Consider the following 24,670-nt stretch of genomic DNA (forward strand, 5'->3'; position numbering starts at 1 on the left):
GAACAGTCCAGTACCTATCAGGAAGCCAACATAACAACTTCTGGAGATTAAACAGCACACATTTTCCCCTCCAGAGCCAGGAAGGAATTTTCAAAATAAGGACCAGAGTTCCCCCAAAATGAACCGCTGCCACTCTCAGCAACAAGGTCCCAAGCTCCTCCCATGATAACAGCCGAGTTTGTATCAGGGAAGCCAGCAACACATGCTCCCCCAGGAGAACCAATGGCTCCAAACAGCAGAGCTTAGGAGAACTCACGATGCTACTCTTTCTTTCTACGTCTTTTTGTAATGCTGGCAGCAGTCCTCAGGTGAGCCATCTATATTTTAATTCAGCTGGTGTTAAGCTGACCACTTGTTTTTAGTCCATAACAGGAGATAAGAAACAAGTCAGACACATGGATGTGACCAAGGTTGTTTAGCCCAGTGTCTCTCACCTACAGGAGTGTCCTCAGGGAGAGTCCCATGCCCTCAACACTCAGGTCCTGCTCTGTCCCCAGTGCTCCTCCTGTCCAGGTCATCCCTGGCCATTAGTTCGTGAGTGCAGGGCTGGCCTCTGAGGGAGAAAGGCTGAATCCTTTCTCTGAGGGTCAGTGGCATGACAGGGTGGAGTCCAAGGCAGGTGGACCTGGGAGGGAGCTTGATATGGAGGGCAGCATGGAGACAGAGGCTGTGGGGACCCAACGGTGACACTGGCACTGTGTGGAGAGCTCTGACATGGGGGGGAAAGGGCAGGAGGCTGGGCTACCGAGACCAGAACCCTCTAAAGAGCCCTGAGTGCCAGCAGCACAGAGAGTTCACTGCAGGATAGGAACAGTGAGAGAACAGACTAGCTTAGACACCAGGACAGCAGTCATGTGATGTCCACAAGAGGGATGGGCCTGGGGACACAGAGGCTCAGAGAGCTATAGGGTTTGCACAGGGATTCTCCAGGGAGAAGTTCTCAGTCTTGTTGATCTTTGAAGCTTCACAGGAAGAATCCCAGCAAAGCTATTGCCCCTGAGGACTTGGGGTAGATAGACTGTGGCCATAACTACTGTCATGAGGGAGTTCCCGGTTTGTCCCCATTGCCAGGACTTTTGTCACCAGCTTTGTCCTGGGCACAGCACAAGAGTGTGACTTCATATGCCACCAGAACCCCTGGCCCTCAGGGCCAGGTCTGCAGCAGCCCTGTCACCCACAGGCCACCTTGCAGCAGCTTTGCTTCTGATGCAGCAAGGTCAGGGGCCAGGACCTCAATGTCCCTGCTGCTACCCCCTTGCTGTGGGGCCCCTGGGGACTGGCAGGGCACAGGCAGCCCCTCACTGTGGGGCCAGAAGTCCACAATCCCAGTGCTGAGGGCTCCCTGCTCCGAGACCTGTTGGGTCACTTGGGAGCAGGTGGTTTCATGTCTTGGACTTGGTCCCCCATGTAAGATGATAATCTTGCTTTTCTGGGCTCCCTGTGCCCAGGTGGGCTGGCTTTGTTCTCCAACCAGTGGAAAACAAAAGGGGCGGATACTTGTCTTTATCTTTAGGGCTCTGGCCTGGGCCAACAAGAGGGAGGGGTAAAGACGCTGGGGTCCCTGTCTCCCATGGACATCACAGCTGGCTCACAGCCTAGCCTGGTTCTCGTGGGGCTTGATGTCCACACCTCCCAGCACATGGCCCACCCAAGTCCAGCCCTGGGGGTCTCAGTCAATGAGGGTCTGAGGCAGCAGAGAAGTAGGAAAACAAAAACAAGAAGCAGCCATAGTGAGGAAACTTGAGAGAAAAGTACAGGGCTTCCTGACTGCATAGCTAGGGACCCAGGGCTGGGAATAGCCTCCCAGGTCAGACACTGAGCAGCAGAGCCAGAGCAACGCCTCCTGATCGGACCTTCCCAGCTGTCGCCCACATACCTCTGAATGTGGCCACAGGAACTCCCACAGCCACCAGGGCCTCATACATACAGTGCCTGGGTCCAACCCGGACCCACAGGAGACAGGGCGCCTTGGGAGGGTAATCCCAGCCTCAGGGAGGCTGAGGCAGGAGATTTGCAAATTTAAGTCCTGCATGGGTAACTTAACAGGACTCTGCCACAAAATAAAAAAGGGCTTGGATGTAGCCCAGTGAAAGTTCCTAGTTTCAGTCCCCAGTACCAAGAGATAAAGAAAAAGAGAGGACCCCACGACAGGCCAGCAGGCAGGCAAGAGACCTCGAGTCTTCTGAAGAACAGGGCACCCCAGTCACAGCCACCTGTGGGGATTAGGCAGTCACCATCATTAGCGTCCGGGGTGGAGAAGAATTGCAAGCTGTCAGGGCTGCAGGGAGGGTGCACACCTGGGAATGCAGAGCTGGGTATCGGCAGGAAACACTGGACCACACGGGGGTTGGTAGCGAGGGCAGGTCCTGGACACACTGGGCAGAGAGACTGGTGGGCACACAGGCTGCCACCCAAGCCTGCCCTAGCCCCTCAGGGAGCAGGACATGGATGTAGTGGGACCTCTTTCCACAGGGTCCCAGACCCACTGGGTATCAGTCTGGGAACCGTAATGGAGAAGAGGGAAAGTGGACACTGGTGATGCTCGAGCTCTCTTGGCAGGTGGGGCTCCCCAGGACGCGGCACACTGAGGAGGTCACCAAAGGCCCTTGGTCCCAGGTGGGGCAGATGCAGCCAGAAATGCCAGCCTGGTGAGCTCAACAAGGCCTGGAGAAAGAGAAATAAAAGTAGAGGAGCACGTGGAAAGCCAGGAGTCGGGGAGGCAGAAAGCTCTTGACAACACACAGTTTCCTCTGGGCACTGCAGTGCTCTGGGACTTCCATGGCTCACACTTCCCAGATCTGTGCCCAGTCAGCTGTGCCTTTCCTGGCTAGAGGTCCCAAACTCTGCACACCACATCGATCCCATAAGCTCACAGCAAAAGTCTCCATAACCTCACCATGAAGGGCTGTTCTGCTCAGCCACGAACAGGTAAGATCCTGGCTGAAACAGCCTAAAACATTCAACACATGTCAGCAAAAGCTGGAGTATGGCAGGCACAGTGCTCAGCTCCTGATAGTCTTATTCCCTGAGGACCCACAAGAAGACTCCTGAGTTTGATGAGCGATTGTAGCAGATTTCAGAGTGAACTGCGGGATCTGAAGGCTACAACACAACTATACACCTTGCACAGCCAAAGGAAGGTTTAGGTCAGTGCAATGTGTACAAGAGAATGAGAGGAAACCAGAAAGCTGTGATAACATAAATCAAAGAACTAATAAATGGAGAGAGAGAGAGACCATGTGCATGGGTGAGAACTCACAGTATTATCAAACTGTTGCTTCTTCCCCATTTGATCCGCAGCTAGTGCAATCCCAACCAGTAAATCACTTCGTGGATATGAGTGACTAGTGCTAACATGTGACAGCCCCCTTAGGTGACTCAGACTGGAGGAAGGTGAAGCTGGGGACTGACCCAAGCACCTGGAGTCTGACCACAAAGCTACAGGTATCAGGGCTGGCAGATGCAGAGAGGAACAGCACACAGAGCCCAGAAATAGACCCAGCTACATCGCAGCTATACCCAAAGGGAAAGAGAAACTCAGCAGAGAACAGAGTTTTTTAACAAATGGTGCCAGAACTTAGGTTCATCTGTGTGTGTAAAAGTGAATCTAGACACACACCTTACACCACTCCTTGAAAACTACCTCAGGATAGACTAAAGACCTAGACATAAACACAAACCATAAAACTTCTAGATAATATGAAAAAATATAAATTACCTTGGATTTAGTGAGAGCTTTTGCCAAAACTATGATCTATATAAAAAAAAAAGAGAGAGAACTGATAAGTTGAGCCTCATTAAAATTAAAAAGTTTAGGGGCTGGGGATTTAGCTCAGTGGCATAAGAACCTGCCTTGCAAGTGTGCGGTCGTGAGTTCAATCCCTGGTACCGATAAAAATGAAAAAGACAAAAAAAGAATTAAAAAGTTTTATCAAGGCACTATTTCTTTATTGGGTAAAAAGGGACTCAGGGACTTAGGACACTGGGCTTCCCCAACTACTTACTTATTTATTTAGCAATAAGGTCTTATCAATCACTGAGTTGCCCAGTCTGGGCTTGAACTCACAATCCTCCTGCCCCAGCCTTCCAGAGTACTGGGATTATAAGTACCACCTCACCTGGCTAGAAGCCACTATTAAGGAAGTAAAAAACACAACCCAGCTGAAAAAGGCAAAAATATACAAAGAGCTCTTGAAATCCAATAAGCAACAACTCAATTTAAAAATGGTCCAAATGTCAAAGCAGACCTTCCATCAAAGATTCACAAATGGCAAATGGGCAGGTGAAAAGATGCCCCAGTTATGCACCAGGGCTGCAGTCAGAACATTGGTAAGTGCTGCCGCATGCCTGCCCAGAGCAGCCAGAGCCAGAACACCACCACACCACATCCGGGGGAGCCTGGTAACAAGAGCTCAGCCTGCAGCTGGTGTAAGCAACAGCCACAGCAGAGGCCATTTGGTTGCACACCCCCTCCCCACAACCCAGGATGGCCTTCCTTGTCTTTTCCCAGGGGATCTGAGACCCTGCGCACACACCCAACCCGACCCAGTCCTCACAGAGTAGCTTCATTCATAACTGACAGAGCAAGGAAGCAGCCACCTTGCCTGTGCAGGTGGGGGAGCCACCGGGGCACCTGAAGATGCTGGGGTGTGACCTAACACCAAGAAGAAACAACACTCTCCAGGCAGAAGCAGCCTCATAGGAGCTCAACCCCCTACTCCTGAGGAAAGAAGCCAGGTGCAAGGGCTGCATATAGTGCTTCCAATGCCACAGTGTTCTGGCAAAGACAAAGCTATGGGGACTGGAGAAAGACATGTGGCTTCCAGGACTTGAGGAAGTTGGAACTCACAGGTGGAGCCCAGTAGACTCTCATGGCAGTGTACATGTTGGCAGCAGCCACTTGCCTTAAGCATCTGTCCCAGCACACAGCCTGCACGCCAGGCATGAGGGAGGGAACTTCAGTCCTTAGTGACTGTCACAAGCTTACTTTGATGCCAGTCATTAACAGCAGGGGGACAGCAGTAGCCACAGAGAACTCTATACCTCTGGTCAACTATTCTGCACATCTAAGCCTTTATTGAAAAATTAAGCCTGTTGTCTTGTGTATTTTTGCAGAGCTAGGGATTGAATCCAGGGCCTAAGCAAGTACTCTCACCACTGAGCCTAGCTCCAGCCCCATCCACTGTGTTTTAAGTGGCAGCACCACTGAGGCACAGGGTGCTCCTCTGGGGTGGACCATGAGAGGCCAGGTCAGAGCAGGGATGGTGGCAGAGGTGCTAGGGTGGGGTGGTGGGCACAGGCTGATGCTGCTACTTGTAACCTGAGAGTGGAATTGCAGGCTGTCACCAGCTGCCGACTGCCATCCCACTTGCTGGCTGTGCCTTTAGATTTCACAAAAGCAGGGCATTGAAAGGACCACATTTCACTGGAAAATCACAGAAGGAAACTGTGGGTGCTCCAAGGTGTCCCTGTGATCAAACCAGAAGAGCAGGAACTCAGGCCTGCCAGATCTTGCCAGGGGGCCGGAGGGCTGGGAGCCTGACGCAGGCCTGGTAGATGTGAGCTGTGCCCAGGGCCTTCCTCCCAGGCAGAGCCAGAACCAGTACAGAAGCAGGCAGGTGGGCACCAGTGGGCATGAGCATGAGCACGAGCACACAGGGTATGCCTTCATGCTGTTGGCAGAGCAAACCCCACTGAGGGCAGTGACTGCAGCCAGGGCCTTCCGGAGCCCTCTGCTCTCAGTGGGGCGCCAGGCAGGAGTGGCTTCATCTCTACTGACCATGCTAACTGTCTGGCCAGGCACAATGACCACCTGAGTCATTTTGTCCATACCCTCCTCACTGCCTACAGCTCTCACAGGGTCCAGGCCCATGGAAAATGTGTGGCTTCTCAGGGGAAACAGTGGACAAGAAGAGAGTGCTAGAGGTCAGCTGCTAGATGCACAGGGCAGCATACCTGTCCATGCCTACAGCCAGCTTTGTGGGTTCCACCAGGGAGACCCTGGCCATCAGCTACCACTAATGCCAAGAGGGACCTTGTGATCACAGCGTGCCCTCAGTGGCACTCCATGTCCTGGTTTGCCCCCTACGGATGCACACATATTACAGCGCGCACACACCATGGTGCTCTCATACCCATATGCTTGGCTGCCGCATCTCCACTATACAACTTGTGGTGCAAGCACCGTCATCCACACAGCTGTGGTGGGTGGGTGGTGGCCAGGCCAGGCTGGGGAGAATGCCCTTTACATTCCCCGGGACAACAACAAAGACAAAGCCACCGCTGGTGTGCTTTGAGGAGCAAGAGCCTGCCCTGAGTGCGTGGGAAAGTCTGCTTTGTGTGACCTCGCACAGGGGGCCATGGGCGCCTGCCGTGGATTTGGATGAGCAGGCACACACAGCGTGGTGACCTGGGCATTCCCTGGTCTAGTGACAGGCCATGCCCTTGAGGCTTGCTCTGTGTGGCACCCCACCTGGACCGTGGCAGCTCAACCTGGCATGGAGCTGGGCTATGTAGACCACAACCTGGATTGGGGCAGCTCAGTCTGACATGGAGCATGAGCTATGTAGGCCACAGCCATGGGCTCAGTTTCTGCCCTGGGAAGGCACTAGGCCTGTTCAAATGGATGACTTCTTGTCAGCTCTTCCTGCACGGAAATTAATCTGAGGCTGAGGGGCTGTGACAACAATTGCCCCATAACGCTTAACACCTGGGGAACCCGTCTTCTCTTACATGCAGCCAGAAGTCTCCCCAAGCCAACACACTCTCTAATGTGTGAGGGTGACCATGAAATGACCATTCAACAGGTCGCTGCACCCCATCCCTTCCCTCCCTGCCTCCAAGTGGCAATGGCTGCTGTGGGAAGGGCCGAGACTAGGCCAGGACCACAACCTCACAGACAGAAGGCTTAGTCCCATAGGCTCAAACCACAGAGCCACCACTCAAGGGCAATGCAGGCATGCATGCATACCACATGCTTGTGCACACATTCACATGCATACATGCACACAAAGACACACACAAGATTGTATGAATGCGATCATACCTGGAAATGCACAGGCACACTCCCCCATAGATGTGCAAATGACACGTGTGTCTCTTCCTAATCACACAACTCCACACACCTTTACACACCTACACAAGCAGCATGTGCACCGCAGTCATGCCCGGCAGTTATTGTGTGGCACACACCTGCAGTGCTTGCACATTTCTTTCTCCCAGACCTGCAGGCTCCTGTCATCTACCTCAAGGGCTCCTTCCACATCCATCCCTTTCTTCCCACCACTGCCCTGCATGACCAAGATGAACCCCGCTGTGCCTGTCCTGTCAGTCCAGCCCCTACCCTGCCTCAAATGGGCCTCACTGTGACAAGAGTGGGTGGCAAGCCAGTGAGGGGGGATGAAGCAAGTGGCCACATCCAAGGGCGTAGTTGTAAGGGCAACACAGCCCCCAGCAGCCCCAAACTCAGAGCAGCCTCACCAGGTTGGTGATGCCCACTCTTGTTTCCAAAGGCTACTAGTACAGGCATTTTGACCTCCTTGTTTGGCCTGCAAAAAGCCCTTCCCCAGGGAGAACTCAGTCCATGGACTTTGCTCATCTGCTCTGCAGGTGGTGAATTCAGAAGTTTTCCTGATTCACCAGGATGAGTGACCAGACCAGCCCTCACCTCCTGGAGAGTGAGTCCTACACCCTGCATCCTCAGGACCCTGGTTTTGTCCCTGGTCAGGGTAACTCCCACAACTGGGCTGTGGTCCACCTCCAGGAGGCTGAGCCAGACAAGTGCTGACCAAGTACCTCCCAAGGGAGAGCTGCTCTTGGGGGTGCTGGAGCTGATATGGCCCCCCCACCCCAGGGGAAAGTCCAACATTGCAGGCCCAGCTGCCTAACCCCTGTTCCCTGTATATGCCTCCATGGGTTCCCCATGTCCCTTCCTGGGCCCCTGGGTTTTGTCTGCTCTTCTGTGCCTAGTGGGAGCTCCTTTGCTCCTCAGGACTTTTCCTGTGTCTCAGATTGGACCCCAAGCTCACATTGTCTTCTCTGCATAGCATTTTTACCAGAAGAAACACAGGAAGAAAAGGGATGTGCCAATATCACACTTCTGGCTGGTTCTGTTCTCCATGATGGCACCCAGAACCATCTCTGAGCTCTGTCCTCACCCAGAAGCCCTGCTCCCACACAGCCAGAGCCACCTAGGAGCCACCTGGGCCAGCGTTTCTCAGCTCAGAAGCCCCTGGGGCCACCTTCCCTGGACACAGGTGGTTGGTCACTTTGATTGCCACTCTGACTTTAACCCTAACCCTCAAATACTTCCACAATGCTAACCTGGGACCTTTGCATTGCCAGTCTTGATCTGAAGGCGGCTCCCTCTCCACCACCACCATGGGGCTGGTGGGTCTCACTCTTCTCTGTTCACTGTGCCATTCACTGAATATGACATCTATCTGTGGACCAGAGGACAACTGTACCCACAGTGACTTCGGTTCAGTTCACCTGAAGCTACCTAGCAGGGTTGACACATGGTAGGCATGAAACATTTATTGAATGAAAATTCAAGTCTGGGGCCCAGGGCTGCAAATTCAACCATTCAAACCCCAAAAGTCACTGCTGTGCTTTAGTGTCCTGGGAGGGGCCTGCATGGGACTGGTCCAGCACTGAGCGGGAGTGCTCAGGTGTCTGCAGCTCTGAGGCTGGAGGCTGGGGTTGGAGGGCTCCATGTCATTCTTGAGGCAGAAGTAAGGTGGTAGCAGATTTCAGGTGGGGGACCTGGACATGCTAGGGGAACCCTTGTGGACAGTGGCTGCTGCCCTAGACCCGACATCCATGATGCCTCAAGCTGGGGCCACAACCCTGGTTTGAGGAGCAGTTCTCTGAACGGCACCCCAGCATGTGGCAAGGGTGTGACCCACAGATGTGAACCACAGGCAGCTGTGTGACTGTGGGATTTCTTCTGCACAGGAACAGCAGACCTCCACCTAGGTCAGGTGTCCAGGTGCTTTGTGGACCCTTGAGGGTAAACAGCCACATTCATCCCACACGTTGATTCATCCAGCGTGGCCACATGCTCCACACCTCCCCTTCTCCCACCTGTGTGTGTGTGTGTGTGTGTGTGTGTGTGTGTGTGTGTGTGTGCGTGCACATTTCTGCTCGTCCCTCATCCTCCCATGTGTGTCCTTCCACTCTCAGATTTGTTGGAGTCACTGATAGAACCAGGGCAGACAACACCTGCACTAGGCTCTGGCCCCCAGAAGAATGTGGGGCTGGAGGCTGGAGATGCTGAGTACCCAGGTGGGCATGAGGGGAGCTAGGAAGGAGGACAAGACCTCAGCATAGGACCCAGAAGATAGAGTCTGGCTCCAGCTGGAACGGGTAGGACCCCAGTGCTGAGATGTGGTCAAGACCTAGTGCCCAAGACTGGGCACCCAGGAGACCCAAGACAAAGTGCCCTGATGCCTAGAGGGCACTGAGCTCCAGAAAGGGCCTGTGCCACAGAGAGGACAGAGTAGCCCCACTAATCACAATCAAGACCCCATATGGGGCCCTGCTGAACACTCAGAGATGGTACAATCAGTGAGACCCCACTCAAAATGCACCCCAAGCTCAAGGCTGGGGATCCAGCAAGCCCACAGCCAGGGGGGCAGAGTATGGGGCCCAGGCCCCAGAAAGACTGCTGCAGTGGGTGCCCCCTTGGGCAGGGAACATACTGCCCGTGCCACTATCTTTCAGATGCCTCAACTCCGAAGTCCCCAGGGTTTCACAGCCCGTGCTCATTCCAGCTCCAGGAGGAGACTTCTCACCTCTGACCCCTGCTGTGTAGACCCAGGAGAGCCCCAGCTTCCAGGCATCTGATGCATGTTCCAGGTCCAGGCCTACCGCTGCACCTCTCCTTCCCAGGGTCCACTAAGACCCACAGAGGATCAACCTCTCCTGGAAGGCAGGTTCACTGGGGGCCTTGGGACCACCCTGGCCTTCCCAGGCCGTGCTCACCCCAGACTGTCCAAGGACAGTCTGATCCCAGACAGTGTGGGCCCTATGGTGAGAGTGCTGGAGCCCAGCAGGACAGGACTGAAGGATCACAGACACTCGTATCCCTAGGGCCAGGACACATGAGATGAAAACCTCAACCCTCTGTTTCCAGTCCCACATATCCCCCCATGGCCAGCAACACAAGCGCAGTGCTGAATAAGGGGTGTTCTTGAAAGAAATCCTTGTCCCAAGCAGGATCCTGCAGACACAGGCACCCTGGGAAGGTCACCATGGAGAGACAATCCTGTCCCACATCTAAGAAGGGACAGAAGCCACAAACAGCCCAACCTGAACAAGAAGGAAGCACCAATGGGCCAGGAATAGAGGACTGGGGTTCAGAGCTGTGCTCCTAGAAGCTTCTCCCAGCACATGCAGAGACCCTGAGGACACAGCCATTATGTTCAGGTGTTCAGAGTTGGGGGACAGTAATACCATGCAGTTGCTGGCCCCACCATCACAGAGCCGTGTTGTTCCCTATAGGGGTCCAGAGCAGGACCCAAACCCCAAAACAGACCTTGCAAAGGCTGGAATGATAGTAGAAAGGTCCCTGGAGCACAGAACACAGCAAGAGGGTGGTGACAGGGACACCACTACCCACACCCATGAATCTTGGGGGCCAGGGCTGCTGCTTTCCTGGTCCCAGCTCACACCACATCCCTGCCCTTCTGGCGACTGAGAGGGGGCCATAAACACTGCTGACAGCAGGGACACATGCTGCCTCCCCTGAGCAGCCACTCAGGAAGTAAGCACTACATGTCGGACTCAGGCCACAGTTCGGTGGCCTGGGCACTTCCAGGGCCTGTCCCACCTCCACCACGGGCCCTCACTGGTCCTCTCCAGGAACCGCAGGGGTTGCAGGTTTGATCCCACTATGCCATAGAGTCCACTGTGGCCCAGGGTCACCCTTGGAGCCTCTGGATTGCCTTGTCTGGAGGCCGGAGCCATGATCAGAGCCCAGGCCTGGCTAGCTTCCACCCTCTGACCAGCACCGAAGGCGGCCAAAGTCCCTATGCCCTACAGTGATTTGGCTGGGCTGCCACCCTGGCTGCCACCCTGGCCTCCTTGCAGCCTCCCAGCTCCAGGCTCCAGCCTTCTTCTCCTTCCAGCACAGCCTTCCCTGGAGCAGCCGGGGTCTCCCAGGAGCCTCCTGCCCAGAAGGGCTGAGGTACAAGGTGGCCTACACAGCTGGACACCAGCCCCATCTTCAGCTTTGGGAGGCCCAGGACTCTGTGAACCCTGGTCCAGGGCTCCCAGTCCTTAGTGCTGCTACAGGGGTCCAGGTGCCTTGTGCTGACCAGAGGACACACTTCTCACCCTCCCAACTTCATCGCAGACTCTGCCCTCCACCCTCTCCAGCCCAGTGCCTGTGTCCAGGGTCAGAGTCACCCCTACCCCAGTCACCTTAACCACAGCTGAGTTCAGGCATTAGGGATACTCAATACATTCAGAAAGGTTACATGAATCTGGGCTTCTTCTAGTGGGAGAGTTTCTGATGGTACCATGAAACTGCAAGGGTCTGGACAACCCTGCCATGGTGAAGGTGACCAGTGGGATGGGTGCCTTGAGGCCAGATGTGGAAGGATGTAGAGCAGAAAGGCACAGAAAGTCTGGGGGGACTCCAGGGACTGATGCTGAGGCTGGGTTGCCTTCGGAGGGCTGTGGGGTTTCTGAGGCATGGGCAGGGTCGGCAGGGCTCTGATCATGTCCAGAAGCTAGTGTGGGATCTCTGCCTTCCAGAGTTGGATGGGAACTACCTTCGTGTCCTGGGCCACTGAGGATGTGTGGATAGTGACAATCTGTACCCTGTAGGCTGTGACCATCACTCAGGACCCTAGGGACTCAGCATGAGCAGGGGCTGCTGGCCAAATGAGTTGACTCTGAGTAGGGTGGGGGTTGTGGGGATCATGGGGCCTGTGGACTCAGTTTTACTCAGCAAGCCCCAGGGTTGAAGGTGGTGATTCTGGTGTGAAGTGAACAGCAGGTGTGTGTGTGTGACCTGCAATGCAGGGTAAGAAGGGGACTCTCAGAAGAGGGACCTGGAAGTCAGCTCAGCAAATCCTGGCCCTGGAGGTCAGAAGTGGATGAGGATGAGGGGTGGAGAGAGGCTAGGGTGGCTTCCTATTTATAACTAGGGAACTAGAACTAGAACTTCCTATTTAGAACTGCTCCATCACCAAACGGCCTGTTCATAGGTGGCCTCCAGGGAAGGGAATGTTCCCAGAGCCCAGGAAGTTTCAGGTCCCCTGTGCTGTCCTTGGAGCCCACCTCTCCTCCAAGGTATGCAAGGCTGGTGGGCTGGTGTGCTGTCCCTTGAGTGCCCTGCAGCCCCTGCTCCACACTGCCTATGGGAGGACAGTCTGAGTTGTCAAAGGGCTTTTGGGTGCCAGTCTCTGATCCATCAGCCTGGTGTGAATAGGGAGTAGCCCCCACTGGCCCAGAGACACCTACTGTACACACCAAGAAGCTTTACAAAAGGGGTCCCTGAACCTCAGGATTAGCTGGCCATGCTTCCAGAGTAAATGGCCCAGATCAAATTCCCCCGAAGCCGTGTCAGAAAGCCCAGTGGGACACAGCAAGGAGACCTGGCTGCCAGGCCAGGGTACAGAACAGACTCCAGAGCCAGAAGGTATATGAGTCTGGAAAAGTTTGTAAGAGACACAAAGTAGAGTGAAAGGGATGGAGGGGCAGAGGTGTGGGCACACACAAAGGGCAGGAGCAGCAGGAAGCCAGCCCTTATCTGACAGATGCACGGTATCCACAGGCCTGTTCCCCACATCTGCCCCTCCTGATTTTGCTGAGGACACACAGCCCTCACAGCTGGGGACCCTTCCCCATTCTGAGCCCTGTGCAGATTGCTAGGTGAGTCTGGCTGTGCCCCCCCACTCAAGTTCTGCAGTGCTGCAACAGCCCAGGGTCTTCCTAAGCTGCACACAGCCAGCAGCTGCCCCCTCCAGGGAGACACTGCGACTCTGATCCTCCTGGTCTCCAAGGAAGCTGACCTTCCTGTCACCTTGCCAGGAGCTACCTGCAATTCGCATTTTCTAACTGGCCCAGGTAAAGGTATACGAACGTGATAGACAGTCAGGGAAAACTGGAAGTTTTGGGGATTTTACTGGATTTCCCCGTGAACAGCATCCTTTTTCTTTTCCAATCTGTAACCAACATCATCCCGGGCCAACCCGCGGGGCATTCCTCTCCAGGAAATAAAGCCAGAAAACTCCACACCCAGGCAGACACAGGTGGAAATGAGACCCAGATAGGGAGCCCGACGCGAGGGGCATGCAAGGCTGTGCCTGCCAGCAATGCCTGGTGACCACCGCAACTCTGGCTTTGCTCCTCTCCGAAGGCTTGTCCCACCGCCGCTCCCTCCCCAGAGAGATGACAGGAGGGCAGTGGCAGCGGAGTGAAAAAGCCTGCAGACTCCGCTACCTCTGACAACCAGGCACTTACCAATTTTGGCTAGGCTGGCCACGAGGATCCAGAGCGCGATGATGTATGGGTCCTGGACATGGTGCCACTTGAAGGTGACGATTTGGAAGCCCTGGCTGGCACCGTGCGCATCGCCAGGTTGCTCATCGACGGCACCAGTCCGAGGCAGCGCCAGCGCCAGCGCCCCGAGCACAGCGCACAGGCGGCCGGCGAGCAGAGCCATCGCCCCTGCCTGCGTGCCTCCGCCAGTCCCTCTGTCCGCCCGGCTCCAACCCTCGGCCTCCGCCCTTGGCCTTTAATCCCGCGCCCTCCGCCTCGGGGCGGGGCCTCTCCGCCTCCCCGCGCACACGTGAGCGCGGGCTCGACTGACCGCGCGAGCCCCGCAGCACCGCTGCAGCCGCGAACGCGAGCCAATCCGAGCCCACAGGGTTAGGCGGTTCCTGGTGGGCAGTGGCGGGGTCCCCACCGACGCGACGTTGGTTGGGCAATTCCTAGGTGGTGCTGGCTGTCCTGCACAGCTGCTCAGAGGGATCCAACAGGGCTGACAGCAGTCAGGAGCTGGCTGGACTGTGCCAGCTCTGTTGGGGGCAGGAACTCTCTCACCATGCTCTCCGCAATCCCTAAACCTGACTCCAAGCCCGACCACGAGTTCAGAGGTCACAGACATCCCGCACCTCCCAGGACTGGAATGTCCTTTTCAGTGTGCACTGAGATCTCCATCCTCTGCCTTCCATACCTACAGATCAGGGCTGCAAACTGGGCAATTCCGTGTACCCACAGGCCTCCCAAGGTAAGCACCCCTTCTGTCCCAAACCTACCCTTCACCACAGACTGGGTGGTCCAGAGAAGGACCCAACTCCCTGGACCCACCCACTTTGCTGCCTCCCTCACCTGCCCTGGCTGGTGCTGCCCACCTAGACAGGTCCTGGGGACCCCAGACTTCCTCCCTCAAGTCTTAGTCCATGTCCCATGCTGGACCCCTGGGCTCAAGCTGTAACACTGAGCCCCACCTACCTCACTCAGTTCATTGACCCAGGCCATCTGCTGAATCAGCCTGGCCATGCCTGCCCTCCCTGAGGGACATCTGCTCCTAGAATGAGCGGCTTGTCCAGGGGCTGGTGCAGTGCCCACAGGCAGTGATACTCATGAAGCACAGGTGGGTAGAGGAGAGGTGGGGCCCTTGCTGGTGTCTCAGCACATGTTGGAGCTCCCAGGAGCCCGAGCAGGACAGTGCTGATTTGGATGCCTTTGCCCTGTGGTTCTTGTTCCCAGTGACGGGAAGTAGGCTGTGTGGCAGAGGTGGCTGGGTGCTGAGTGGTGGAGAGGCAGGACTGAGGCCACACAGGGTCTGGCACACAGTGTCACAAGAATGTGACCAGCCACCAGAGTGGCTCTGGTTGTTCAGGCTGCTGCCAGCTCATATGTCCAGGCTGATCCTGCTTGTCCCCTGTCTCCAGACATGCCCACTGGACAAGTGCAGGCTGACCCTAACCAGAAAGCCTCTCTGCTGCTTCCCTGCATTCCTGGGGCACCTAGAGGAAGGGTGTCCTCTTGGAGCTATTGCCCCTGGGCACAAGAAGGGACTGTGCTGTGCCCAGAGCATCCGGTCACCCTCACCCAGAGCCATCTGGCCTGGGGCCTGCAGAAGGGTCCCCGGGAGCTACTGTAGTTCAAAAGGCAGAGAGCAGAGTGGTGCCGGCAGACACAGGACAGGGCATGACGGGGAGGGAAGCAAGGACCCCACACAAGGATGTGGGCAAAAGGGGCTCCATGTGGTATTCGGCAGGACCTAGGAAATGTACACTGGGCCTGAGGTGGCCGGAAGGTGGGGGCTGATGGGTGCTGCCCATGTTGGGAGGACACCCCTCAAGGCAGAAGTCAGGCTAGGAGTGTGTAGCATATCCCATGGTGGCTGGGGCTGGGCAGGCCCCATTCTCTCCTCCCTCCCCAGGCTGTGTCTGCAGAGGCAGGCTGTGTGAACAGCGCCGCCTGGAGCTGGGCAGGATGCCCGAGTGATCTGGCTTGTCTGCTGTCTCTGGCGGGCCAGCCCCTAGCCCCCAGTGTGGGTCATCTGTCTAACCTGCCACAAGCACCTTACTTAAAAGGAAACAAGTGAAAAAATGTAGTCTGTCCCTTTTGTCTTTGATTCTGTGTTTCATTTGTGTGGTTCATGAAAAAGAGGCCAAAGTTTAGACAGTTACTCATCTGCTGACAGATATGAGTTGAAAGCCAGTTTCTAATAACTTTAAGATACTCAAACCCCCATGTCTTTAAACCACAGAGCCAATGCCAGCTCCTCTTGGGCTTCTCACACTGAGTACTGGGCACATCCTCTCCTCACCTGATCTTTGGGGGCCCACTGGGACAGACACGTGGGACTCAGGCCTTATAACTGCCCTTCCAGACCCATCCCAACACCAAGAGTAGGTTTATCTGAGCATCAGCACTTCTGCATCTGCCTGTTGATGTCCCAGAGCCCAGTGTCCAGGCAAGCAGTGCAGGACCCTCCTGGCGTGTAGGGGTTCCTTCCCCAAGTTCCAAAGCACCCACCATGAGAACCACTTTACCTGGGCCTAGGGCAGCACTTGGGGCAGCAGTCAGACCCTTTGCAGAGCTGTCACTGCAGTCTGAGCAGCAGCTCATCTTGGCCAGGAGGGTGGAGTCCAGGGTTAGGGTCGAGCTTTGCAGGGACTGTGCTGATGCTGAGAGGAGCCAGGACTGGGCTGGGGCTGGGCCATGTGTGCTCACCCAGGACTATGCCTGCCATACCCACCTCATTCCAAGCTGCCCTCATGGGCACAACTGCCTGGCTATGGAGGAATTACATCTGTTGGCCCTTCTGTCTATGTGGACAAAGGGGCCTTCTGTGCTGTGACCCTCTGATTCCACTGATTTCCCAGGCCGCTCCTCCCACATGGTCTGTACCCACCTCTCCAACTGCGTTTCATGGCTGCATCTCCAGCACTCATCTCCTCCTCAGAGAGGAGTCGCTCCCTTCCTCCTTTCTGGGCCCTTTCCCTGGGAGAATCCATGCCATGGACTGCCAGCCCTTCCTTGGCATCCATGGGGCTCCTCTCTAGGTCACTGGTGCCATTCCTTCCAGGGACAGAACTCTGAGGACTTGGGTTCCTCCCGTTCTGGCAGCATCTAACTTGGACTCTGCTGTGGGAGTACTGGCCTGGCAGCCCTGTAAGTGATGGGACTCGGGCAGCATAGCCATCTTCCCTCCCCCTCAGCCACCACCAGAGAGAACAAAGTGTGGAGACACAGGACACCACACCAGGGTTTGCTCCAGCTGGGCTCACCCAGAAAGGAGGTGAATGCTGGCCTGAAGACCCCAAGAGTTTGTCACCCCCGAGATCATCAACCCGAATCCAGTGGCTTCCATCAGCCCACATAACCTGCAGTAGCCCCATCGCTGGTGGGTACAGGAAGGTTTCTCACCAAGTAGACGTCAAGGTGCCTGCTGCCCAAGCTGTGCCTACTGAAACAGAAAAGGGTACACAGTGTGCAGGTTGGGAAGACAGAAGTAATGGTTGGTGCGTAAGATCCCCTCCATCCCTTCAGACTCCAAAAAGAACTGACAAAGCACAATCCCACAGGGCTCAGCAGCCACCCCTTCCCCGTGGGCCCAACACACCACAGTGGTCTGTGAGGTTTTATCCCTGGTGACCTCACAGCCTGGCAAGGATGAGGGCAGCGCTCCGTAAGGACAGAATTGTCCACGGGTTCTTTTCTCGAGATGAACAGTGGCACTGTGTTTCAGTGATGAAGAACTTATCAAGATTGTGGCTACAGCATCAATGTTCCCAAACCGACTGCAACTCTAGATGGTGCTGATAAATGTTTTAGAAAACAAAAGTTAATTTAAATTCTATTTACACAGCATAAAAAATATGAAACTTCTAGGAAAAAAATCTACAAAACACTATGCAAGATACTGGTGAGAGAGTCAATCAGTGGGACCATCTGTGCAGGCCTTCATTGTTTGCTCTGTGGAAAGATGTTCTAAATTTAATATCTTTAATAAGGATCAGACTACTCAGCCTGCCCTCCTTCCGACCGTCCTTCCTTCCTTCCTTTCTTCCCTCCTTCCCTCCTTCCTTCCTCTCTCACCTCCTTTTTTTGGTACTGGGGGTTGAACCCAGAGCCTTCACAGTGAGCTGTATCTCCAGCCTTTTGATTATTTTAAGTCCCTAAATTCCCCTGGCTGGCCTTAAGCTTGTGACCTTCTGCCTCATCTGGGATTACAGGCAGGCACCACCATGCCACACTTCACACTTTTTGGTTTTTGGTCAGATTTGACAAATTGCATTTTTCAAGGCATCTGCTCCTCATAACCAAACTGTTTATTGATGTAAGCTGTAAAATATACTTTTAATACCTTTTTATGTCTGAGAGCCCCAGATTTCTATCCTGCACTTTAGTAATTGCTTTCTTTCATTTCAAGGCCAATATTGCTGGAAGTTTATTAAGTTTATTAATCTTTTCACAGAATCAGATTTCGTTCTTGTTGATTTTCTGTATTTTTTTGTACTAAAATGGATCTTTCTCCATATCAGTGTCTTCTGTTTAACTCCATTATTTTGTTCATTTGCTTTCTTTATTTTGATGTTCTTTCCCTACCTTCTTGATCTGAAATCTTAGGTCATTGATTCTCAGCATGTTTCCTTTGTAAAAATCTTGCTTTTCCTGTAAGCAATAAATTTCTCCTGGATAACTAGCTTTGTGCATTTCTTTTTTTTTATTTTGTATTTTCCTTATTTAACTCAAAATATTTTCTGACCTCTATTATGATTTGCATTCATGTATGTTTTTCAGAAGCCTATTGTTTAATTATGGTTGTTTTATTTCTGAATATTTGGAGATTTTCCCATATCTTTCTGTTACAAGATCTAATACAACTCCAGCATGGGCGGAGATCACATGCTGTGTAATTTCAATCCTTGGTGTTTAAAACTTGGTTTGTGGTTAAGAATCTGGCCTCGGAGAGAGGGCTCATTCTGTAGGTTAGAGTCAGGCTCTGTGAGAGTCCTTTCCCACACGTTGTTTGTTCCAATCTGCATTTCTAGGAGTTTCAGTCGCTAAGAGAGGCTGAAATCCCCATCCGCAAGGTGGTGGCTTGACCCACACCCACTTTTGCCCTCTGTGCTCTGAATGTGTCATCACGTAGGCATCAGTGCAAGACTGCTGTATCTTGGCTCTCTCAGCTCCATCACTGTGAAACGCCCTCCATTTCTCAGCATCTCCAGCCTAAGGTTTACTATGATAGGAATATTCCCAGACCCGTTGTCTTACAGTTAGAGCATTTAAGATATCATTTTCCATTCTTTTACCTTCAACTTATATCTATCCTTGTATTTAAGTATGACTTTTATTTTCTTCTGGAGTCTGACAGTCTGTATCTTGCCTTGAACTCATGGTCTGCCTGTCTCAACCTCCTGAGTGGCTTTATGATGATTAAGCTGGAGCACCACCTTTATTGACTTGGAGGCGGCTAGGGGGTTCATGGATCACACATCTGAGTGTGTCTGGGTGGGTCAATGGGGTCATGTGGCCTTGGGAACAAAATCTGTCCCTGGCTCCTTCCTCTCTGGCACTGGTCCCTTGCTCTGCTTCTTGTCTGCAATGAAGTAGGGAGCTAAGCCCCTCCTTTCCCTTCTACCATGATGTTCCTGCCTCGGAGCAGCCAACTGTGGACTGAATCCTTTAAAACTATGAGCCAACAAACCTCTCCTCCTGTAAGTTGTGAGTTCAGATCATTTTCCAGCTGGGATTTCCGGTGCACACCACTGCTCCCAGCTGCAGTACAAATTCCTGATCGGTGGCATCCAAACGTCAGTCTGCATTCCAGGACAGGATGTGGTCTCTGGCCTGTCTCTTGTTCACAAGAGCAGTGGGTATATTCTTTCTTGTCACTCATTATGTCCCCTACCCAGGATGTAGCTCCCTTAGTTGTGTCCCTCTGTCTGGTGGCTGGTGTTGTTGGATGCCTTCTCCTGCCCTTCAGACTTGATTAATTTCCCTAAGCTTTCTTTTTAGAATCTGTCTACCTTGAGCAAACATTTGCCTAGGCCATGTTGGGCTCTGTGTGCAGCACCAGCCATGGATGGTCATGGGCCTCAGGTATAGTGACACCAGAGAATGTTGGAGGGCATGCACTTTGTCCTGCCATCTGGACTGGCTACCCCTGAATGGCTGTGTTCCAGGCACTGTTCACAGGGAGTTCACACCAGGCAGTGTCCCTGGGGTTGCTCACACTTGGGTAGTCCCTCCCCCAGGGCTCCTCCTAGGCCTCACAACCCCAGAGGGTTCATCATGTCCTGGCCCGACTTGCTGGGTTGGCAGCCTCACCTTTGCAGAGGCTTTGTCCCATCCTAGCCCTCTCATGCCCCCATCCCACTCCTGGGGAAGCTGGATTACTTGCAGACATGGCCACCGGCCTCTGGGTGCCAGTGGGAGCCCCTGGAAGGGCCCAAGGTGAGCTGTGGAGCTACAGCTGAGGGGTAGCAGCCTCTGCTAGGAGTCTCAGGATCGCTGGGGCTCTGCATCCCCAACCTCCTCTGAAACACAGAGAGTACACATCTGCTCACAGGGCACCACACACCAAGATGGCCAGCACACTGAGTGCTGGGGTCCACAGAACCCTCTTCTATCACTGCAGACCCCCACCAAACCTCTGTCCTTGAGATAAGATTCATTCATTAGGTGATTGTTCCATCAATCCTGGGTCAATTCTGGTCAGCAGATTGCCCTTCATGGAGCAGGGCTGAAGCTACAAGTCTCAGTTTCCCTCATGTGGGCATAGTGCTCAGGTGTGAATGCTCCAGTGAAACCAGACATCTTACTCTACATCCACTGGCTGTGAATCTTGGGGGAGGGCCACTGAGACCCCATCATGGCCAGGAGCAAGCAATGCCAGCCCATCCCTGAGCCTGGGGCTCCTATAGGAATAGTGTGTAGCCCTCGAAGCTGGTGAGGGGCCTCAGGGGAGTACAGCCACCAGGGTGCTGGACCTGAGCCAGGGCCAGGGCCAGGGCCAGGCTGCCTCACCTAGAGATCAATGGTCTCGGTCCTTGAGGGCTGCAGGACAATGGGTCGGCAGAAAAGGCTGGTGGACTTTGTCTGGGGCCTGATACAGTGTGTGCAGAGGATTTAAGGAGGCGCCACAACTGCAGAAAGACCCTGCCCCTGGACTGAGCAAGGAGCCTGCCAGCAGGACATGCCCCATTTGTGGTGGGTAGGCACAGATTTGTTTCTATAATCACAGCTGCCAGTGTCTCTTGCTCAAAGAATCCATGGAGAGTCTCCTAAAGAATAGCAGTTTTGTTTTCAGAGTAAGTTCCAGCTCCTGCTAATGTGCAGTAAGAATATTGGCACTGTCCCTGCTGAGACACAAGGTGGGCTGGGGTATCGTTAGGGCGGGAAGGCTCTACTTTCACAAGTTTTCAGGGACTGACATGAGCCCCAGGTTTCAGTGAGCCCTTGCATGTGGGCAGAGTTATGGGATGGTGTTTCCTTTGTCATCAGGGGGTGAGTCAGGCCTGGCTTCTGCAGACCCAGCCCATGGCTTCTGGAGTCTGAGGCAGCGCACCCCAGGGAGCAGAGCTGTCTGCAGGACAGCTGCATGCCCCTCCTGTCCTGTCTCACTGAGGGGCATGGGAACCACCACATTTCGGCCAGTACCTGGTCACCCTAAAGCCCAATGCAGTCAGGAAAGGGGCATGCTGACCTTTGGGGACTCAAGTGGGAATGAAGGCCTTTCCCAGGTCTGACCTAGGGCTCACCTAGTGCACAGGGTTGCAGATGCTCTTGGAACTGCGTCCTCCATCAAGGGCTGTAACCTCCTGGAAAAACCTCAGAGGTAGGAGCAGGACTCTGGGCCACCCTCCCGAGAGTGGAAAATTTTCACTGTGAGGAACGCCTGTGCTTTTCTAAAGGGAAGCCCAGTACAGCCAGAACTCAACATGCATTTGCACAAATTAGCCTTTCAAATTGGAATGTCACTCATGCCAGACCCTGGGACAGAGACTCCTGGGCAGGACTCTGTGTCCCTCCTGTCCACATTCTCACCCCTCAGAGCGCAGGGATGGAAGGCTGGTTACCTGTTCTTCCAGACTTCGACAAGAGTCATCTTGGGCACTTGGGTGGGGTCCAGTACCAAGCAGGGGACTCAGGTCAAGAGGAGTACAAAGCCCCATGGCCAGGCTCCTCTGCCTTGGGTGTGGGGACTCAGTTTGGAAGGGCCCCTCCCAGGGCTACTGCCCCAGACCTCAAAGAGGACTCCCACCCACATGCTCCCGCTGGTACAGACTGTCCTGGGCCAGCCCATGGCTGAGGTCAATTAGGCTGTAAAGGAGATGTGGTTGTGCTGGGCATAACCCCGATTATTCCCAGCAGCAGGAGCCACTGGTTTATGGAGGGTAATCCTAAGAAAGGGTTAGGATGCCAGCGCCACCTGAGTCACCTTTTAGTGGCCCAGAAAGGGCGTAGGAGCCACTCCCACAGGCAGCCTGGCTGGCCCAAAAGCCTTCTTAGGAATCAGGTGGAAGTCAGGCCGTGGCCCAGTAGGCGTGCTCCCAGAGCACTTGGCCAAGTCCTGGGGGACCCAGACCAACTCGAGGAGCCCAGCAGCCTGGCAGCTAGGAACACCAGCCTCAAGTTTGGGTTTCAGGAGTAATATTTCCCAAACTCAGTCTCACACTGGCTGCTGTGAAAACAAGGGTATTTTCCTTGGATGCGGGTATGTGGTGCTCCCCTCTACATGTGGCTCCTCCCGGCACAGCCTGGGTCTCTCCTCCACAGCCCCCAAGAGCTGCAGCATGTGCAGCAAGATTCTGGTTCCAGCTCTGGTTCCAGCTCTGGTTCCAGAATAGGACGAGGGTGGTGTAGGCCTGGACCAACTCCCTTGCTTGATGAGGGTATCTCCACATTCTGGGCTTTATGACCATCCTCCCAGCTCAGGACAGGGCTTCTTTTCCTTTTCAAGAAAGACTGGCCACACTCCACCACTAAGTCCCCTTCCAGCCACCCGTGGGCTCCTGACACTTGTAGTGTTAACCGCCTCATGCTCTACCTGCACTTGAATGCGCTCTTTGTTCTGCCTCAGTTTCTCTACCTACAGACTGGGTGTTAGAGACCAAGAAAAATAACAGCCCATTGCTCAGTGCTGGTGTCCCCAGCCTGGCTTCACTGATAGCCCTGGGAATGTGTGCATCAGGCAGCAGGCCACCCTGCTCACAGGTGCTGCTAATCCCATTTTAAAGCAAGGAAGCTGAAGGCTATGGTGCTGGCCCAGGGCCACAGATCACAAAGCTGTGACCCCCAACCCTGCCCAACCCTGCTGCCCTCCCTGACCCACAATCTGCTGGATGGCTCATTGAGAGGAGGAGGACCTGAGGGCCCAAGGGTGTGGGAGCAAATCCTATGCCACCCCACCACTGCCCAGCTGTGCTGGCTTTAGGGATTACTCAATCTCTCTGTTTTCAAGTTCTGCCTCTGTCAGATGGGAGATGATAACCTTGCCAGATGCTGACAGAGGGCCAGGGGGGTCCACATGTGCATGGAAGGCCCTTTGTGTTGGTGGCTTGGAACCAGCCCAGAGTGCACCCCAATCCCGAGCTGGTCATGCAGCCATCCAGGGGCAAGTGACAGTGCTGACACCAAACTAGTTTGTTTACCCAGTGACCAGGGGACAGCGTTTTGCTCACAGCCAGTTACTTGCTGACCCAGTCTCAACATCCTGCATCCACAGGCCCCAGTGTGATCAGAGCCAGCTAGGGGAGGAACGGGGCCCAGGAGCCCGTGGGGCAGAGTGGGCTGCATGGGATGAGGTCCCAGAGACCCTACCGTCCTCAGGCAGCATCCCAAGACCTGTGGAGGCTGGCAGGGAGCTGGTTCCCTCCATGCCTGCCTTCCTGCCCACACGGTGCTGCCACCTGATGCCCAGGGCTCCCTCACAGCCTGGTGAGAGGCTGTCATGTGTGGGGAGGCAGCCTCTGCCGACCTTAGTCCAGCTCTGCATGGCCAAGTGACACCGAGGATTCGAAGAAGAGCCCAGCTGTTTTCCATGAATGCCACGAGCACCCAGAGCCATGGGCTCCTGTGTGGTGGACACAGCATGGTTGGGGAATGCATGGGTCCTGGCTGCAGTTGGCAGGAGGAGACAGAGGGCAGCGGAGAGCCAGCCTGGGGAACCTGATCTCCAGGAGCCCATGAGATGGCAGGGCAGGGCTCAGTCACTTCTGCATGGAAAACTGTCCTTTGTGGGGCCAGATGTTGGAGCACAGCTGGGTGGGCTTGTGATGATGTCGAGCATGTGTGACCTGGGGTAGGGACTTGAACCTTGTGACACATGCTTGGAGCAGACCCTGGAGAACAAGCTGTCTCCATGTGGTGCCCTTCCCTGGCACTGTCTGAGCACCTGTGATCACATAGCCTCCCCTTCCCTCCTGCCTGACCTCATCTGGAGACTCTGTGTTTGGCAGGGACCAGACTTCACACCCTGCTCTGATTGTGACTCCAGAAAAGAGGTCGAAAACTCCTGCTTGATACTAAACCACTGGGCGGATAGAGCAGAGGGCGGAGGGCAAGGTTGAGGAGACCCCCATTTGCCTGAGCTGATTCCTTTGCACCTTCAGAAGACCCATATTACTCGGAATCCTGGCCTCCCAGCCCCATAAACCGCAATCACCCTGGCATCTCCTTCACTCCCAAGATGGGAGGGGAGAGGTTGGTTTACGGCATGGCATATTCCTGCATCTGCCCCCTCCTTGCCAGAACTGCCCACGGAAGAGAATTCCCAGCCCTCTCACCAGGGTCTTGAAGCACTGGCCTCTCATGCAGCTGTCTGTGAGCTCAGAGCCAAAGGCTCTGAAGCAGGAGGGCCCCTGTACCCCTGCAGATGAGCTCTTGCCATGTTGGAGTCTAAAAGACTAAGGTAAAAGTTAGCGACAGCTCTCCAAAACCGGGGAGCTCTCAGTAGATGCACACCACTCATCCCAGCACTCTGGGAGGCTGAGGCAGAGGGTTATAAGTCTCAACCCAGCTTGGCAACTTAGTGACTTAGCAAGACCCCATCTCAAAAGAGGGAAGGTCTAAGGATGCAGGTCATTGCAAAGGTCCTGGGCTTAATCCCAGCACCATACAAGTACACAAAGGAGATGTGGACTGAAGCTGTATCTCGCCCCCTCCCCAAGCAGTGTGCTAGGGCTGGACC

General features: G+C 54.5%; 1 protein-coding gene across 2 annotated transcripts in view; it reads right to left on the reverse strand.

Moving 5' to 3' along the window:
- Slc9a3 (solute carrier family 9 member A3) overlaps nucleotides 1-13,733 on the reverse strand; it is a 36,846-nt gene extending 23,113 nt beyond the window's left edge. For both annotated transcript variants that reach the window (XM_013140906.3, XM_003462102.4), the window contains exon 1: nucleotides 13,474-13,733. In XM_013140906.3, coding sequence (XP_012996360.1) covers nucleotides 13,474-13,675 — 202 coding nt within the window. In that variant the 5' untranslated portion in view covers nucleotides 13,676-13,733. The remainder of the gene's footprint in view (nucleotides 1-13,473) is intronic.
- Between the last annotated feature and the right edge of the window lie 10,937 nt (nucleotides 13,734-24,670).

This window comes from Cavia porcellus, unplaced genomic scaffold (assembly GCF_034190915.1).
Source record: "Cavia porcellus strain 051 isolate PalLab524CR breed Dunkin Hartley unplaced genomic scaffold, mCavPor4.1 scaffold_11, whole genome shotgun sequence".
NCBI classification, from domain to species: Eukaryota; Metazoa; Chordata; class Mammalia; order Rodentia; family Caviidae; genus Cavia; species Cavia porcellus.